The following is a 19615-nucleotide window of genomic DNA, read 5'->3' on the forward strand; positions in this document are numbered from 1 at the left end:
AACTACATAACCATTCCTTCACTGTTGCTGGGTCAAAATCCTGGAACTGCCTTCCTGAGGGCGGCATGGCGGCACAATGGTTAGCACCGCTGCCTCTCAGCGCCAGGGACACAGGATCGATTCCAGCCTTGGGCAACTGTCTGTTTGCACGCTTTCCCTGCGTCTGTGTGAGTTTCCTCAGGTGCTCTGGTTTTCTCCCATAGTCCGAAGATGTTCAGGTCAGGTAGATTGGCCATGCTAAATTGCCCTTTAGTGTCCCAAGATGTGTAGGTTATGGGGATTAGCCATGGCAAGTGTGTGGGGTATCAGAGTAGGCCTTGGTAAATCAGAGTCGGCGCAGCTTCAATGGGCCAAATGGCCTGCTTCTACACTGCAGGGATTCAACAGCAGTGTGGGTGTTCCTACAGCACATGAACTACAACAGTTCAAGAAGGAACTCATCACCAGCTTTTCAAAAACATGCAGTTAGGGCTGGCCAATAAATGCTTGCCTTGCCAGCAATGGTTCCATGGACAAATAAGAATAAATTTAAAATGTTGACGTAGACATGAGGGAGAAAATGGAAGAATGCAATATTGTGGCCCAGTGCACTTAATGTAACTCAGTTGTTTGCTTTTCAGAAGAAGCCACTGTATATAAAATACAACAAAAGGAACTGGGATTGGCTCAGTTTAAGCGAGCCCTCCCTGCATTGGGAGGACTCCAATTTGAGGTCACGTTCATCTCTACTCCCATTCCAACTGAGCAAACATTGGAGAACGCAGGAAGAATTCAGTGCGAGACACACGTTCCCTTTCTACAAACATTCCCGTTGTCACTTCCATTAAGGCCTCCACACTCCCTGACTCGTCCAAGAGGTTTGTGCGTCTCAGGGATCATATTTTTTCCATGAGCAGGTGCTGTGTCTGCACCAGGATTGCTCACACGCTCCCACAATTACCATTCAAAGGCTGGAATTCTCACTAAAACAATGCAAAACATTGCTGGGGCCTGGGATTTATTAAGCCTTCCACATTTTTTTTAATGGCAGTAAGAAAGGAATTACACTGACTTGCACTGTTCCTTCTGACAGACACCCCTTAGAGACCATCACTGCCACAAAATATCCTTTAATGAACTATTCTAAGAGCAAATAAAAAGAAACAGATATATTGAACTCAGGCATTCTTTTCCAAATTGAGCTTCGAATTTCTCCACCACTCGCACCCTGGGACTCCAAGCTAATGACAGCTGGCCTTTCGATTAGCTTTCTCCCTCAGGCTAATTAGTACAACATCTCTCCATCCCGAGCAACTTAGTTGCTTGCTGAGTTTATTAGCCAATCAAAAATAAACACTTAATTAAGCAAAGTACAATTTCAGCTCAACATCTGGTAATGATGATTTCTATCAGTTGCATAACCTTTCGGCAGCTGATCCAAACATTACTCTCCGCTGTTACATTTTAAGTTTCACTTTCTTTATTTGTGTCACAAGTAGGCTCACATTAACATTGCGATGAAGTTACTGTGAAAATCCCCACACTCTGGTGCCTGTTCGGGTACACTGAGGGAGAATTTAGCACGGCCAGTGCATCTAATGAGCACATCTTCCAGGGAGGCACAGTGGTTAACTTTGCTGCCTCACAGCGCCAGGGACCTGGGTTCGATTCCCGTCTTGGGTGACTGTCCGTGCGGAGTCTGCATGTTCTCCCCATGTCTGCGTGGGTTTCCTCCAGGTGCTCCGGATCCGTCCCACAGTCCCAAAGATGTGCCGGTTAGACGCACCAAATTCTCCCTCACTGTACCCAAACAAGCACCAGAGTGTGGTGACTCGGGGATTTTCACGATAACTTTGGACTGTGGGAAAAAGCCAGAGCACCCGGAGGAAACCCACGCTGACATGGGGAGAACGTGCAAACTCCACACAGACAGGGACCCAAGCTGGGAATCGAACCCAGGCCCCCAGTGCTCTGAGGCAGCAATGCCAACCACTGTGCCACCATGCTGCCCCATATTATGGTGGTATCTTGAGCACTATGTGCCTGACCTCCTTTTTAAGGTGGGCAAAAACCCAAGTTTTCACCAAACAAAAGTTGTGGAAATGTTTTCTGTGACTAGAGGGTTGCAGGGAGCTAAGGGCTAACAGCACACAAGACAAAGCACATTCACTGACAGAGTCAGAATCATTAACACAAGACGAGGGGTAGCAGCAGCCCTCATACTCTTTAGTAGATTGTGTGCCCTGTCAACTCCATTTATCACCAATTACATTTGCCTTCTTTGCATGACTGGGCTCCAAAAGGTTACTATAATTTAACTCGGCGGCACAGTAGCATAGTGGTTAGCACTGCTGCCTCACAGCACCAGGGACCCGGGTTTGATTCCATCTTGCGTCACTGTCTGTGTGGAGTTTGCATATTCTCCCCATGTCTGCATGGGTTTCCTCCGATTTCCTCCCACAGTCCAAATGACGTGCTGGTTAGGTGCATTGGTCATGCCTCAGTGAACCCGAACAGGCGCCTGAGTGTGGCGACTAGGGGATTTTCACAGTAATTTCATTGCAGTGTTAATGTGACACTAATAAATAAACTAGATTTAAATAAAAATAAACAAAATAATTTAAAACAACAGGGGCATTTCTAACCAGTGGAACTTTGATTATAATTTTACTAAATGTATCCCCCCTGGTGCACAATACATTTAAAGGATGCCCTAGACCTGTCGCATTATCCCTGAAGACGACATGGGGTGAATGTGGCAGATGAGTATCTGTAAGAATATTGATATGGTTTCCACATTTTTATATCAAGCGACTCTGAATAGGTAGCGTTGGTAGAATTGGTTTACCTGTATGCTTGCAGGTCCTATCTTGTGATCACAACCTCATGCCTGGGTAAGATTATGGTTCTTTTTATTCAGCATCAACTGTGTGGGTTTGGGATACTGAAAATAGTTGTGATTTTTCTTTGCGGTTCACAGTTCCCATAAAAATTTAATTCCAACTTGGATCATTTCAATTTATCCAACTATAGGTGAACTGACCCAGCACAACAGCTCAAAATAGACCTTAGACCAGGAAACATGCAGTCACGACTTGAGTTTGGGAAAGGCCTATTTTCATCATTAGGATGGTTCAGGAGAGCAAAGATAGCGGGCAAAGAGATGAACGCTGGAGAGGGATGGGAAAATAATTTAGAAAATAGAACAGGATACTGATAAGGGAAGAGCCCCCCGCCACTTCCCCACTCACCCCCAGCTGCATATTCACCAACTGCTTTATGACCCAAGGGTCACAAGCTGCTGAACAAGATTCAATGGAGCAAGACTTAAACAAGGTCTGCTTCATTTTAAAATGGTGTGCAAAGGGGTAACAAAGCAGAACTCACACTGGGAACTTCAGCAAAAGATGCTGGAAAATCTTAACAGGCCTCACAGCATCTGCAGGGAGAGAATAGAGCCCAGGTTTCAAGTCTAGATCTGTTGTTGAAGCAGTTCTCGAGTCGGTTGGTACATGACCTCAGACTTTGTATCCTTTTTCCGACAGAAGAAGGTGGAAGAGAGGATGCCGGGGTGCATGGGGTCCTTAATTATGCTGGCTGCTTATCCGAGGCAGCGGGAAGTGTAGACAGTGCCAATGGATGGGAGGCTATATGCGCGATGGACTGGGCTTCATTCACGAGCCTTTGTACATAGTCTTGAGATCAGTACATTCAAATGCTAATGAACAAAGTTAATTTTCAAGGCTTATTTGCTGTCTATACATTTCACAAACCTGTTACTAAAAGGATAAGGATTATCCAACAGTATCCAATTATACAAGTCTTTGTGTGTAAATGAAGATGAATGAGGCCATATGTGGTAACAGGTGACTGTGAGAAACAGCCGGTTAATACCAGCAGGCAGGTCCCCTGGGTAGAATGAAGACAGGATGACCCAGATTATATGCAAACACGGACAGCTGTCCCCGAGTTAAATTGGGATCAGAGCTCTCACCAGCGTGGTACAAATTTCTCACTTTCCAGTCAAGGTTGGCAACGTGAAGTTTCGTATGATGGGGATAAATGCAGACCTGATGCTGAATCGAGTCAAAGTGCAAATTTACGACGAGCGTGAATTTATAGCGAAAGAGCAAACAGAACAGTCTGTGTTTGTGTCAGCCGAGAGATGATCACAGCTGGCCCTGGCTAATATTATTGGACGCAGTGCGGCCTGTAAAAGCTAACATGAAACTCAGGGTACGCTTGTCTGCATTTGTAGACAGTTGGGTAAAGATGGTTTCCATCACAGAAGACATTTGTTAAATTTTACAGGAACAACATTGTAAAAATGGAAGAATGACTGCATAGCACCAATCTACAGAATTCAGTTGGAGTGTCTTCCTTTAACAGAATCATAGAATCCCTATAGTGTAGGAGGTGGCCATTTGGCCCATTGAGTCTGCACAATCCCATCCAGGCCCTATCGCCATGACCCCCTTGCATTCACTGTAGTTAGTCCACCTGACACTAAGGGACAATTTAGCGTGGCCAATTCACCTAATCCGCACATTTTTGGATTAATATTTTAAGCATTTTCTCTTTCCCACTAATCAGTTTCAGAATGACATGACTAACTCTCATTACTCTGCCTTTCCTAACAGAGGATGTATGCCTACAGAAACACCATGAAGAAACTAACTCTAGTCGTCTTGTTTACACTGGTGAAGCTCACAGTGAGTGTGGATAAAGTGGAGGAATTTCAGGCTGAAGAGGGAACCGATGAGCAGTTCATTCACACAAACAGGTACAAACGCGCCACAGTCTCATTGGAAAACAAGTGCTCCTACACCTTTATTGTGCCCCAGCAGAAGGTGACGGGCGCTATCTGTGTGAACTCAAAGCCAGAGTCAGTCCTGGAGAGCAGGGTCAATAAGCAAGAGTTGGAGATGCTTAACAATGAGCTGCTGAAACAGAAAAGACAGATTGAGAGCCTGCAGCAGCTGGTGGAGGTGGACGGTGGGGTGGTCAACGAGGTCAAGCTTCTACGCAAGGAGAGTCGGAACATGAACTCACGGGTCACACAGCTGTACATGCAGCTCTTGCACGAGATCATTCGCAAGCGGGACAACGCCCTTGAGGTCTCCCAGCTGGAGAACAAGATCCTCAACCAGACGGCAGAGATGATGCAGCTTTCCAACCGCTACCGGGACCTGGAGCACAAGTACCAACACTTGGCGTCACTGGCCAACAACCAGACCTACCTGATTGCACAGCTGGAGGCTAGGTGCCAGCTGTTACCAGCTGCCAAACCAGTGCAGCCACCACCACAGAAACGCAAAATCAACGTAATTACAACCAACGAGATCCAACGAGATCAGAACCATCAAGACAGGCGCCAGCTGGCACTGAACTTATTGCCAACCATGCCAGCTGTTCCTTCCAACATGCCTACCGCAAACGTACCATCTGGTAAGTGAGCTGCAGCAAGCATTGTGGCGTTTTGGACAAGTCGCCTTTAAAGCTTGAATTGTGTACGATAACATGTCTCAGGAGAGTGAAGACAATCATAGATGAAAAATACAGCACAGAATATAATTTTTTTTTAATTATTCATTCATGGGACATGGGCATCACTGGCTGGCCAGCATTTATTGCCCATCCTAATTATCCCAGGGCAGTTGAGAGTCACCCACATTGCTGTGGCCTTGGAATCGCAGGTAGGCCAGACCAGGTAAGGATGGCAGATTTCCTTCTCGAAAGGACGTTAGTGAATCAGATGGGTTTTCCGACAATGGTTTCACGGTCATCTTAATTCCAGATTTTTTTTATTGAATTCAAATTCCACCACCTGCCTTGACAGGATTCAAACTTGGATCCCAAGAACATTAGCTGAGTTTCTGGATTAATAGTCTAGCGATAACACCACCAGGCCTTCGCCTCCTCTAAATTAGTTCAATAACAAAGCACAAAGTAACTTTTATCAAAAGCTTAAATCTCAGGCTGCAGACGATTGTTATCTACCTATAAGCACCACACTGCGCTAAAACAATCCTTTTAATTCCTGTGGAATTGCAAAGAAATAGAAGTTCAAGGGTCCCTTCCCCATCTGTGGGGAGAAGGAATACATATGGTTAGGGAGGGAGCAGATGTGTACTTCACTGTTCAAAGGTCTGTGTCCCCATTTGGTTTGAACAAAGGTTCCTTATGCATGAGCCTTGTAACAGAAACAAGAGGAGATGACAGGCCCCATGTCTGGACAGCATTAGAAATTTACGTGGGAATGCGGAGCACTGATTCTGGACAAAGTCAGAATGGAAGTTGGTCAACCAAAGCAAACCACTTGTTAGCAGAAAATGAGCACCTTTACCCATGATCTTAAGAATCAAAACAGAATTGTGTTCAAAAAAAGGGCCTTCATTTCAGTTTACTTAGAAGCTAGCAGTCCTTAAAAGGCGTTCCAAATGCCTCGCCTCTTCAAGCTTTGTCCCTCAATTTTGTGGGTGGAAGACTGGCACACGATTAAAGTCAGATGTCTCTTTCGACAATCCACACCATTTAATATCTCAGGGCCGTCCAATGCTTTGGAGCAGGAAAGCACATTCTTGTGGTGAAACTGGGAAGCGTTTATTTCACAGAGGCACAACCCTGATGCACAGAAAATTCGAACAGAGCCACACAAAAAAAAAGGTCACATCTCCGTGTGCAAAACCTGCAAAATTCCAAACACAAGACATTCGGTGCAGAGCACAGAAAGACTGGGATGTCCCATTGTGGGTGGCACAGTAATTAGCACTGCTGCCTCACAGCACCAGGGTCTGGGGTTCAATTCCAGCCTGGAATGAATGTGCAGAGTTTGCAGGTTCTCCCTGTGTCTGTGTGGGTTTCCACTAGGTGCTCCGGATTCCTTAGATTGGGTAGATTGACCGTATGATATTGCACTTTAGTGTCCAAACGATGTGTAGATTAGGTGGATTAACCATGTGTGACGGGGATAGGGCTGGGCAGAGGGGCTGGATGAGAGTTGGTCCAGACTTGATGGGCCAAATGGCCTCTTCTGCACTGTAGGGATTCTGTGATGCAGGCAAAAGCCTGGATTTCCCCCATACACGAAACACAGTGTCGCTACATACAGAAGACCAGATTCTCAGCATAGAACTGATATAAGTTCTGAGAGGCCGGTACCCTTCACCAAAGATGATTTATTTACAATGGTTTGTGATACTCAGACAGGAACTTCCCAGCACAGAGTACCGGTGCCGGCTGGTCGCCTCTGTGGAGCTCCCTGATTGGACAGCTTTAGCAGGCCTCAATTAGGGAGCTAGTATTCCTGGAGATCCAACTCATGGACCTTGTTGAAACCATCACAGCACCAACAGTGACACGTGTAAAACTCCCAACCCCCTGAACACAGCTCCATCTCCCTGTCTCACCATTCTTCCTCCCATTACTTCACCAAAAGCTTGAAAGGAAATCTCAGTCCAAAGACTTTAAAACTTTATAAAGCGAGGGGGATTGAATGATGTAGTCAGACTAATCCAAGACTGGACACTTAATTCCAGCCCATGAAATGTAGAGCAGGAATTAAGCTACACAGATCCCTTAACCTCATACTAAACTCAGAAAAACAATTTCAATTTGCAGGTGGTTTCTGTTCTGAATGAAACTAACAGGAAATAGTAAGGGCAATTAAAATGTGTTCAGCTGCTGGGGTTGCCAATGGGAGTGGCCAGGAGACTACTGGATTCACCAGGGCAGCACGGTAGCACAGTGGTTAGCACTGCTGCTTCACAGCTCCAGGGACCTGGGTTCGATTCCCAGCTTGGGTCATTGTCTGTGTGGAGTTTGCGCATTCTCCCCGTGTCTGCGTGGGTTTCCTCCGGGTGCTCCAGTTTCCTCGCACAGTCCAAAGATGTGCAGGTTAGGTTGATTGGCCATGCTAAAATTTCCCCTTAGTGTCCTGAGATTAGAGGGATAAGTGGGTAAATATGTAGGGATATGGGGGCAGGGCCAGGGTGGGATTGTGGTCGGTGCAGACTCGATTGGCCAAATGGCCCCCTTCTGTACTGTAGGGTTTCTATGATTTCTAATCTCCCGGCGACACTTAACAGCAATCCAGGGGATGTTGCCAGGATCATTCTGTGGTTCCATTCTTTAATCAGAGTCACTGGTCACAGTCCATTCATGAACAGGTGATTGTGTCCACAGCAGCTATGCAGGTGGAGCGCAATGACATAGAACGTAACTGACTTGACTGCTCACACCTACTGCGTTCTGTATTTTGATTTGATTTATTATTGTCACGCGTATTAGCATACTGTGAAAAGTATTGCTTCTTGCGCGCTGTACAGACAAAGCATACCGTTATAGAGAAGGAATGTAGCGTTACAGTTAATGCTGCCTCTGCCTATTTTTTCTCCCTGCAGGCTCTGAGTCTCCGAGAGCGCGAGACACAGGGAGAGAGACAGGCAGAGAGAGAGAGAGACAGGCAGAGAGAGAGAGAGACAGAGAGAGAGACACAAAGACAGAGACAGAGAGAGAGGCAGAGAGAGAGGCAGAGAGAGAGACACACAGAGAGACACACAGAGAGACACACAGAGAGAGAGACACACAGAGAGACAGAGACAGAGAGACACATGCAGAGAGAGAGACACACAGAGAGAGACACGCAGAGAGAGAGAGAGACACACAGAGAGAGAGAGAGAGGCTGAGAGAGAGACACAGAGAGAGAGAGAGACAGAGAGACACAGAGAGAGAGAGAGAGACAGAGAGAGAGAGAGAGACAGAGAGAGAGGCCGAGAGAGAGACAAAGACAGAGAGAGAGACACACAGAGAGAGACAGACAGAGAGACACAGAGAGAGAGACACACAGAGAGAGAGAGAGACAGAGACACAGAGAGAGACAGAGAGACACAGAGAGAGAGAGAGAGACAGAGAGAGAGAGAGAGACAGAGAGAGAGGCCGAGAGAGAGACAAAGACAGAGAGAGAGACACACAGAGAGAGACAGACAGAGAGACACACAGAGAGAGACACACAGAGAGAGAGAGACAGAGAGAGAGAGAGAGACACAGAGAGAGAGAGACACACAGAGAGAGAGAGAGAGAGAGAGAGACAGAGAGAGAGAGAGAGAGAGACAGAGAGAGAGAGAGAGACAGAGAGAGAGACAGAAAGAGAGAGAGAGAGAGAGAGACACACACAGACACAGACACAGAGAGACAGAGCGCATGCGCACGTGAGAGACGGTGTGTGAGAGAGCTCATGAAAGGGAGTATCGCTGCCTGCTGTGCTACTCGGCTAGAAAAATTGCATTGATTAAATTGGCCTGAAAGGGTCACTTGTCCAAAGACAGTGACTAGAATTTTACTGGCAGGCCTGCCCTGATTCTGGGAGCAGGCCCGGCTCGGAGAATGGCAGTCTCAGCTGGCTGCGGACAGACGTGCTGGTAAAATTCCACCCAGTGTGATCAGTGAAGCTGTAGATTTATCAAAGATTGCCTTGTGAGGTCACATTCACTTTGTTGAAAGTCATGTTCAACTCAGTCACTTGTCAGATACAAGCTCCGTGGTGAAATGGCAGTGACAGAACAGGAAGCGGTGATCTAGATCCTGCCTAAAGACTGGGCCTTTCCTCCATCAGTCATTAATGTTTCAAAGCATTTCTTCAACACCAAAGAGACAATGGATGGGAGGTCGTTGATTGCTAAAACGGGGTGTTGTTTTATTTACGTTCTTCCAATCTTGGGACATTGAACACTACTTGCGTTGGAAGCCAGAATTGAAAGACCAGAGTTGTTTGCTTGGGGGGTGGGGGGGTGGGGGAGTGGGAGGTGGTGGGGGGGGGGGGGGGGGGGAGGGTGAGACAGTGGGTCAATAAAGAAAATCTACCCACTCACTACACTGCTACCTTTCGGTAATGTCACTATTTTATATAAGTTTATTTATCAGTGTCATTTATAAGTAGGCTTACATTAACACTGCAATGAAGTTACTCTGAAAATCCCTTAGTCGCCACACTCTGGTACCTGTTTGGGTGCACCGAGGGAGAATTTAGCATGGCTGACGCACCTAACCAGCGCGTCTTTCGGACCGTGGGAGGAAACCGGAGCACCCGGAGGAAACCCAAACAGACTCAGGGAGAATGTACAGATTCCGTACAGTCAGTGACCCAAGCTGGGAATCGAACCCGGATCCCTGGTGCTGAGATGCAGCACTGCTAACCACTGTGCAGCCCCAATAGCTCCTGGAATGAGTCCAGCCAAAGTCAGCAATCCAAGTCATGTAAGTACGTGCGATAAAAATAGAAACCATAGAATTCCTACAGTGCATTCATTCAGCCCATCGAATCTGCATCAACAACAATCCCAACTTGGTCTTATCCTCCTAACCCCACACGTTTACCCCACTAATCCCTCTAGGCTACGCATCCTGGGTCACTAAGGGACAATTTAGCACAGACAATGCACCTAACCCGCACATCATCTATGCAACAGTAATGTACCTTTACATCTGGCTGTTTGTCCATCCAGCACAGCAGTCACTACACAAACTCACAGGCCACACAGCTGTACATGCAGCTCCTACATGCAAGCGGGACAATGTCCTCGAGGCCTCCCAGCTCAAGAACAAGATCCTCAACCAGACAGCGGAGATGATGCAGCTTTCCAACTGCTACAGGGACCTGGAGAACAAGTACCAACACTTGGCATCGCTGGCCAACAACTAGACCTATCTGATTGCACAGCTGAAGGCAAGGTGCCAGCTGTTACCAGCTGCCAAGCCAGTGCAGCCACTGCCACGGAAACACAAAATCAACCCAATTACAACCAAGGAGATCCAACAAAACATATTACATTTTAATTTGTATGAGTTTAAGTTGGAACCTTGGCCAATGTTCCTCCCTTTGCCAACAGTGATCCATCTCACTTCTGTCTACAAGGTCCTGGAAAAAACGGTGAATGCTTATTTATATCACAACATTTGCTGCTATGGCTGCCTCCTGCTCAATTTTGGACTCTTTTCTGTTAATCGGCTGACCAAGTGGGAACCTTTGTTCTGCTGGTCTTGGCTGCTGTCAGGAGAACAGGAAGATCCTGTAACTCAGCATGGAATCATCTCACTCCAGTACCATGGCCTATTGTACACAGGTGTCAGAGATGCTGTTGTCAGTGCAGGTTCAATGGGCCAAATTTCTCCCAGTGCACAGGAGATTCTGTGATTCAATGAGATAGCCAGTTGTGGAGATGGTAACAGGATCAGGGGTTCGCCACATTGGGTTTGATGGACGTGGAGGTGGGGGGAGGTATGAATATAACGGGAGACCCAGAAGGCGGTTTCACGCCAACGTCTCTCCCGTACACCCCGCCCCCACCATGCCAGATTCTCTGCCTTGCTGGTTGAAATCACATTCAGAACAATGTGATGTTAGGATGTCAAGACTCACTTGAACAATGCCTGGGGCTAGCTCCGAATTCACAACCCTGGAATACCACAGCAATGGGTGGGAAAGTATCTGCAGGTGGACCTTCCAGACTAGCTGTCCTGGATGGAGGTTGGGGGCAGGGGTCCATCTTCCAGCCTCAGATTGTTCCTGGAGATCCACATTGATTCTCCAGAGGTCCACCTTCTTTCTTCAAATGGTGGGTGAGCAATGTTGGGCACCTTTTCAATATGGCATCCAGATATGATGGCGGACTATGTTCCACCCAAGCCTGTCGCTGAATCATGGTGTGAAACAACCTGCTGCATAATTAATGAGGTCGTGGCCGGAGAATTCAACAGGTTTTCCCACCGGCCTCCATGGTGGGACTCGGGAGAATTCCATCCTTACTCTCTATAAAGGCGCAGAGACAATGCAGCTCCGATCTTTCGAGGAAATCAGCTGGGGAACTGTTAGACACTGCAGCTTGGGGATTCCACCTTGTGAGTCCCCACGGGACTGGTACATTGTAAACAGGGAAATAACTCAGTTGTCGACACATGAAACTTAATGTGAGCCCTCAAGGTAACGACTGATCTAATTTTCTCTCTTCTTGTGACATATTTAACTGACTCGAACTAAAAGTATTTAAACGAGTGAACTCAGTCCCTGCCCTGTAATACCCGAATGGTGACCCACGGCTGCAGGTTTTGACTGTGAGACCACGTTAGCGAGTGGGTAGAGCAGCCAAACACATCAGCCTCATCAGCCCTTGTCCTTTCCCATGCCACGGCCATCCAATTTTTTTTTTGTTGACACAGTGAGAAGGCAGAAACCCGGGTCACTGAATCTCCAAGCCATTCATTGTGTGGGAAGTTCTTAACCACATTTCAGAGCCATGATGAAATGCTGTGCAAAACACAAGGGTTTCATTTCCTTTTGACTTTTGCTGTGTTGACTTAAAACCTCAAAATGTGAGGTTGCAAACCTCGTGAGCCGCCAAACAGGGCCATGGAACTTGTTCCCTGAGCAGGAAAGCAAACCCTTCACAATCTGCGTTTGGAAGCCCAGTTTTGAAGCTAACCTTGGTGGATGGTTGGTAGAACGTTCTTTCTGTTGCTAAACAAGTGCACAAAGTTTTCAAAATGATCAAAGCTGCTTGGCTTTCTCACAACATACAGAATGCACAAACATAATGTGCATCACATACACAATGGATATCTATCTGTCGACTTGGTAGTTGAACCATATCCTGTTTTATAGCAGGGTTGCAACCAAGTTGACAACATGTACAAGTGTTGTTATAAATAAGCAGATCTGTTCGCACACCCTTTTTTAATTTGCGCCGCCACCTGCCTTTATTTCTTATCGAGCAGTTAAACAGAGACCTATTGAGTGAGTAACTTTTACAGATGCACCATAGAAAGCATTCTTTCCGGTTGTACCACAGCTTGGTATGTCTCCTGTTCTGCCCAAGATCACAAGAAACAACAAAAGGTCATGAATGTAGCCCAATCCATCATGCAAACCAGCCTCCCATCCATTGACTCTGTCTACACCTCCTGCTGCCTTGGCAAAGCTGCCAGCATAATCAAGGACTTCATGGACCCCAGACATTCCCTCTTCCACCCTCTTCTATCAGGAAAAAGATACAAACATCTGAGGTCACATACCAACCAACTCAAGAACAGCTTCTTCTCTGCTGCCATCAGACTTTTGAATGGACCTTCCTCGCACTAAGTTGGTCTTTCTCTACACCCTAGCTATGACTGTAACATTACACTCTGCACGCTCTCCTTCCCTTCTCTATGTGCAGTCTGCTTTGTCTGTATAGCGTGCACAAAACAATACTTTTAAAGAAAAAAGTCAAGTTTATCTATTAGTTACAAGGTTTGCATTAACACTGCAATGAAGTTACTGTGACATTCCCCTAGTCGCCCCACTTCAGTACCTGTTTGGGTCAATGCACTTACCCAGCACGTCTTTCAGACCATGGGAGGAAACTGGAGCTCTTGGAAGAAACCCACGCAGCCACGGGGAGAACATGCAAACTCCACACAGAGAGTGGCCCAAGCTGGGAATCAAACCTGAGGCCCTGGCGCTGTGACCCTTCTCACTGTATGAAAATTGTCATGCATGTGACAATAATAAATCAAATCAAATCAAAAGGCAGCAAGAAAGGGGAGTGTGTCTGAGACGAACTGTGGTTAGTGGTTTCTTATCTGCATGGGAAGGCGGGGGAGAGGGGAGGGGGAGGGTGGACGAATATAATCATCTTAACCACTTGACAGTCAATCAATGATTCTGCCAAGGTTCAGATGGGATGGGAGGTTGTTGACATAACCGGAGCATGAAAGCTAAAGAGTAAATGGCTTCAGAAGACAGGGGGAGCTGTTAACTTGGAGTGGAAGATAATATAAATTGTGAAGTACTCTCTCAATCAGCCTCATAGGCCCTGGCTTAGAATGGCAAGACAGGCTACAGAGCAGAAGCTAAGCAATCCATCAACTCCAGGCTACTACAATTAAATGCAGCCAAAATGCTAATCTGATGGCAAATATGAGCCACCCCTAAGGTTAAAAATAAATTGTTTAAATGTGCGCATTTTCTTTCCAGCTTGCTGTTTCAACTACGGGAAGGTTGCATGTGTAAAGAATAAAAAGTTTTCATAGTCACGCCAAGTGAAAATTAATCTTTTGATATTCTGTCCCACTGGCTTCAATGGTTTGTTTTTAACGTTTATTTATTCATGTTACAAGTTGTTTTACATTAACACTACAATGAAGTTACTGTGAAAATCCCCTAGTTGCCACACTCCGGCGCCGGTTCGGGTACACTGAGGGAGAATTTAGCCTGGCCAACGCGTCTTTTGGACTGTGGGAGGACACCGAAACACCCAGAGGAAACCCACGCAGAAACGGAGAGAATGTGCAGACTCCGCACAGATAGTCTCCCGAGCCGGGAATTGAGCCCGGGTCCCTGGCTGTGAGGCAGCAGTGTTAACCACTGTGCCACCGGGCTGCCCCTTACCCATTTCACCTTCCACAAAATCCATCTTGACCCACATACACAGTGGCACAGTTGGTTAGCACTGCTGCCTCACAGCGCCAGGACCCTGGTTCAATTCCTGGCTTGGGTCACTGTCTGTGTGGGACCTGCATGTTCTCCCCGTGTCTGCATGGGTTTCCTCCGGGTGCTCCAGTTTCCTCCCACAGTCCAAAAGACTTGCTGGTTTGGTGCATTGGCCACTTCTCCCTCAGTGTACCCAAACAGGCGCCGGAGTGTGACGAATAGGGGATTTTCACAGCAAGTTCACTGCAGTGTTAGTGTAAGCCTACTTGTGACAGTAAATAAACTGAAAAACTATCCAAGTTTAAAGATGCACTCAGCTGAAAATAAGAGCAAAAATAATTCATTAGCAATCCTGCCACATCTTCACACAGTCATCTTTCTCTGGGTTGGAGATGCCCCACTCTGTCTGCAGTTGCTTTCCTGGGCTGCCCACTCTGCCCTGACAGGCAATATTTTAATGTGTTAACTTCACCAGCCTTTCCCAGGCAGCTCTGAAGAAGAGAAAATATCGGGAAAGATGTGAAAAACGAAAACTAGCGGGGGGAAGAAATAGAATTTACAAAAGCGTGATGTTTAAATAAAACACAGAATAAAAACATGCGAAATGTTAAAAGGTTAGGCAAAACAATGAGTAACAGGAAAAAAACTTAAATTACAAACACCTTCTACTGTGTAAATATAATGATTAAATATAAACTCTGAAATACACACCATGGAATTTGGTGCAATATTCAAACTTCTCTTTTGTCTGATATATATCCTTTAGGAATCAGTAGACAATTGCCATAGTTTTTTTTAAAATATGGAATCCCTACAATGCAGGAGGTCATTTGGCCCATCGAGCCTGCACCAATAGCCCCTATTCCCGTAACCCCCACGTAATTACCCTGCTAATCTCCCTAACCTACATATCTTGGGGCAATTTAGCATGGCCAATCGACCCAACCTGCGCACCTTTGGACTGTGGGAGGAAACCCACGCAGACACGGGGTGAACATGCAAACTCCACACAGACAGTGACCTGAGGCCGAAACTGAACCTGGGTCTCTGGCGTTGAGGGGCAGCAGTAATAACCACTGTGCCGCCCCTCTCTCTGCTTCATGAAGGATATGGTCCTCTTTTAAGGAACTATGGACAAGTTTGAGTAATGGCACATGCCGCTGAAAGATCCATGCCAAAATAAAATCAGCACACAAAATCAATCAGATCATCTTAGCCACAGTAGTGGAGGAGTGTACTCAAACACAGCGGGTTAGTCTGGCTCATAACAAACGCAAGTTGGGCCCAAGAGCAGATTCCATAATCCCCTCCAGACGCACACATGCACATTCTCTCACTCACCCAGCATCAGAACCAAACATTGGGAAGTCCAGGAAAAATATTTTGAAATACATCCTCAGATTACTAGAAAAATGACAACTTTCCCGGTGAGATCAGGAGCAACAAGAATGTGGCTTCCTGCAGGGTTTATTTGAGAGAAAGCAGTACAGTGTATACCCACTTACTGCATCACCACGTGTGTTCATTCTACAGCCCTTTAAACTTCACCTATATGCTGTTAACATGCTGTTTATTGCTATATTCGACAATAAATTCCACACTGTCCAATTTATTATATTATGTAGAATCCACAAACAGAAACAGACTATTCGATCCAACTAATCTACACTGACCTTTATGATCTATACATGCCTCCTTTTCTTTATCATTAAACCCTTCTATTCTCTTCTCCCTCACGTGCTTATCTGACTTTTTATTCATCCGTGGGACATGAGTTGGCCAGCATTTATTGCCAATCCCTAGTTGCCCTTGGAAGGCAGCTGAGAATCAACCACATTGCTGTGGCTCTGGAGTCACATGTAAGCCAGACCAGGTAAGGATGGCTGATTTCCTTCCCTGAAGGACATTAGTGAAACAGATAGGTTTTTCCAACAATTGACAATGGTTTTGTGGTCATTGGCAGATTCTTAATTCCAGATTTTTTTAATTGCATTCGAATTCCACCAGCTGCCGTGGTGGGATTCGAACCCAGGTCCCCAGAACATGAGCTGGGTTTTTGGATTAATAGTTCAGCGATAGTGCCACTAGGCCATCGCCTCGTGTTCACCGTATAAGCATGATAAAACATTTATCTTTCCAGTATGGGCATAATCAGGGTTCCATCATATCCAGGGCTGTAATTGAAGTTAGACAGCCGATTAGCTTAGGACATCCATCTCACAGTGTCATAGCTGGACATTCACTGTAACATGACCAGATCAGAGCACGGTGGAAGCACCAGTAAAATAAGGGTGCATGGATGGATTTGAGGTGATAGCTCACCATCATCTACTCAGGGAATCTAGGGGTGGACAATACCATGTCTTTGATAGCACTATCTAGATTAACTGGAGAGGGAGAGGGGGCAGGAAAAAAAAAGTGCCTTCAATTTAGCAATCAAAACACTTGTGCAAGAGTCCTCTCGAATTACTAAACAGCTCAGAATTGTGGCTTTTCGTCATTTGTCACTGATCATTCTCACTAACAATTTAAATACTTAGAATCATCGAATCCTTACAGTGCAGAAGGAGGTCATTCGGCCCATCAAGTCTGCACCGACCACAATCCCACCCAGGGCCTGTTCCCGCAACTTCACATATTTACCCTGTTAATCCCCCCTGACACTAAGGGGCAATTTAGCATGGCCAATCAACCTAACCCGTACACCTTCGGACTGTGGAAGGAAACCGGAGCACCCGGAGGAAATGCATGTAGACACGAGGAGAATGTACAAACTCCACACAGACTGTGACCCAAGGCTGGAATTGAACCCGGGTCTCTGGCACTGTGGGGCAGCAGTGCTAACCACTGTGCCAGTTCTTCTCACAGATCTGCTGGAGGTTTCTCCTCATGGCATGAAGTGCAACGCATTAGCCAGCGTACAACAGAACCACGCCACGGAAAGAAATCCAAGTCTGATCTTCAATCCATGCTGAGCTGGCTGATGTGAATTAGATAGCAGGTGGAGCACTCGGTCCCCTTGGTTTAAAGGTAGAACGCCTGCTTTGCATAGCTCTGAGCCAATACCGATAGCAAAAGTATGTGTGAGTGTTAGGCTGAACTAGGAAATTCCTCATCGATGGGTTCTGAAGCTCAGGTATTGAGCTTACACATTTAACAGAGTCTGAGCCCACTGTATCATTACTCCAGGAATAATCAGCCCTATCACAAACAAGGAAATTCAAAAGAAATAAAATCGTTACAAAAATAGAAAATGCTGGAAAGTCTCAGCAGGTCTGACAGCATCTGTGGAGAGAGGATAGAGTTAATGTTTCAATCTGGATGACCCTCCCAGGGTCTGGATTATCCTCTGAAGGGTCATCCAGATTGAAACATTAGCTCTATTCTCTCTCCACAGATGATGTCAGACCTGCTGAGACTTTCCAGCATTTTCTATTTTGGTTTCCAATTTCAGCAAGCATAGTATTTTGCCTCGATGAAATAAAATCATCAGTGGGTCAGAAGTTGTTTCACTACAGTCTTAAACATTTGACATAAATACAACCAGTTTCAAGTCACGTCAAGCATATGCTCTCAGAATGTGCTGAAACAGAAATTCATTACCACTTCCGTCAGTGCCAATTACTGTGGTTCAGTTTCGTTTAAAACCACTGAACTCTAGCACTGGCAATGTCAAATTAAGGTGCAGTTCCTTTTAGCAAAGGATTGGTAATTACAGCACAGAACACATGGCAGATGCTTAATTCATTAGTAGTGCAGGTACCGTATGTACCATTCATTGAATAAGACTGCCCAATCATTCCATTCTGTGACCAGAGAAACTAAAGCTCTGTGTAAACATATTTAAATGTCAATTCATTCTTCAAGAAAGGAGGGACTATTTTTTCAGCTGTTTGAATTTAATGTTTAAAGGAATTTCAGGTTTGCCACCAGACCAGTTCTGTACTGAAATCTATACAGTGACAGCTCCTATAAATGAGAAATGGAGATGTTTGCTGACGACTGCACAGTGTTCAATACCATTCTTGATTCCTTAGATACAAAAGCAGTCCATGTCCAAATGCAGCAAGACCTGGACAACATTCAGGCTTGGGCTGGTAAATGGCAAGTTATGTTGGTGCCGCACAGGTTCTGAACAATGACCATCTCCAACAAGACAGAATCTAATCATCTCCCCATGGCATTCAAAGCTTAATCATTGCTGAATGCCCCCACTATCAACATTCCAGGGGTTACCACTGATCAGAAACTGAACGGGACTCATCACATAAATACTGTGGCTACAGGAGCAGGTCAGAAGCTAAGAATTCAGCAGCAAGTAACTCACCACCGAAAGCCTATCCTTTTCCAAAAAGGCACAAGTCAGGAGTGTAATGGAACTCTCTTCACTTGCCTGGATGGGTGCAGCTCCAACAACCCTTAAGAAACTTGACACCAGCCAGGACAATGGAGCCTATCTGATTGGCATCACCATAAACCTTCACTCCTTTCACCACCCATACACATTGACAGCCATGTGAACTATCCACAATATGCATCTACAGGTTGAGGTTGACACAGTGGTTAGCACAGCTGCCTCACAGCACCAGGGACCTGGGTTCAAATCCCGGTTTGGGTTGCTGTCTGTGTGAAGTCTGCATGTTCTCCCCGTGTCTGTGTGGGTTTCTTCTGGGTACTCCGGTTTCCTCCCACAGCCAAAAGACGTGCTGGCAAGATGCAGTGGCATGCTAAATTCTCCTTCAGTGTACCCAAACATAGTACACGGAGTGTTTTCACAATAACTTCATTGCAGTGTTAACGTAAGCCTACTTGTGACACGAATAAATAAACTTTACTTTTAAAAAGAGTCTACTTTGATAGTACTTCTAAACCTCTACCATCTAGAAGGACAAAGGCAGCAAATGGCATGGGAACACCAGCACCTGCAAGCTCACCTCCAAAACTTTCACACCATTCTGACTTGGAAATATATTTTCTGCCACATTCCTTCACCGTTCCTGGAATTCCCTCCCTTATAGCACTGAGGTGTACCTACTCCACACGGGAGTGCAGCCGTTCAAGAAGGCAGCTCAAAGCCATCTTCTCGAGAGATGGATGATAAATGATGGTGTAGCCAGTGACACTCATACTCCATAAAAGAGTAAGAAAATGGAGTGTATGTTAAGCAGACAC

At 45.9% G+C, this 19615-nt stretch overlaps 2 protein-coding genes across 3 annotated transcripts in view; one reads left to right on the forward strand and one right to left on the reverse strand.

Annotated features, from left to right (window-relative positions):
- ralgps1 (Ral GEF with PH domain and SH3 binding motif 1) overlaps positions 1 to 19615 on the reverse strand; it is a 710183-nt gene that overhangs the window by 384629 nt on the left and 305939 nt on the right. The gene's annotated exons all lie outside the window — the stretch shown is intronic.
- LOC145358251 (angiopoietin-related protein 2-like) overlaps positions 1 to 19615 on the forward strand; it is a 54258-nt gene that overhangs the window by 12199 nt on the left and 22444 nt on the right. The window contains exon 2 of the mRNA XM_080212112.1: positions 4620 to 5427. Within this exon, the coding sequence (XP_080068238.1) occupies positions 4623 to 5427 (805 nt within the window). The 5' untranslated portion in view covers positions 4620 to 4622. The remainder of the gene's footprint in view (positions 1 to 4619; positions 5428 to 19615) is intronic.

The sequence above is a fragment of the Carcharhinus amblyrhynchos genome, chromosome 25 (genome assembly GCF_965287045.1).
Source record: "Carcharhinus amblyrhynchos chromosome 25, sCarAmb.v2.hapA, whole genome shotgun sequence".
NCBI lineage: Eukaryota > Metazoa > Chordata > Chondrichthyes > Carcharhiniformes > Carcharhinidae > Carcharhinus > Carcharhinus amblyrhynchos.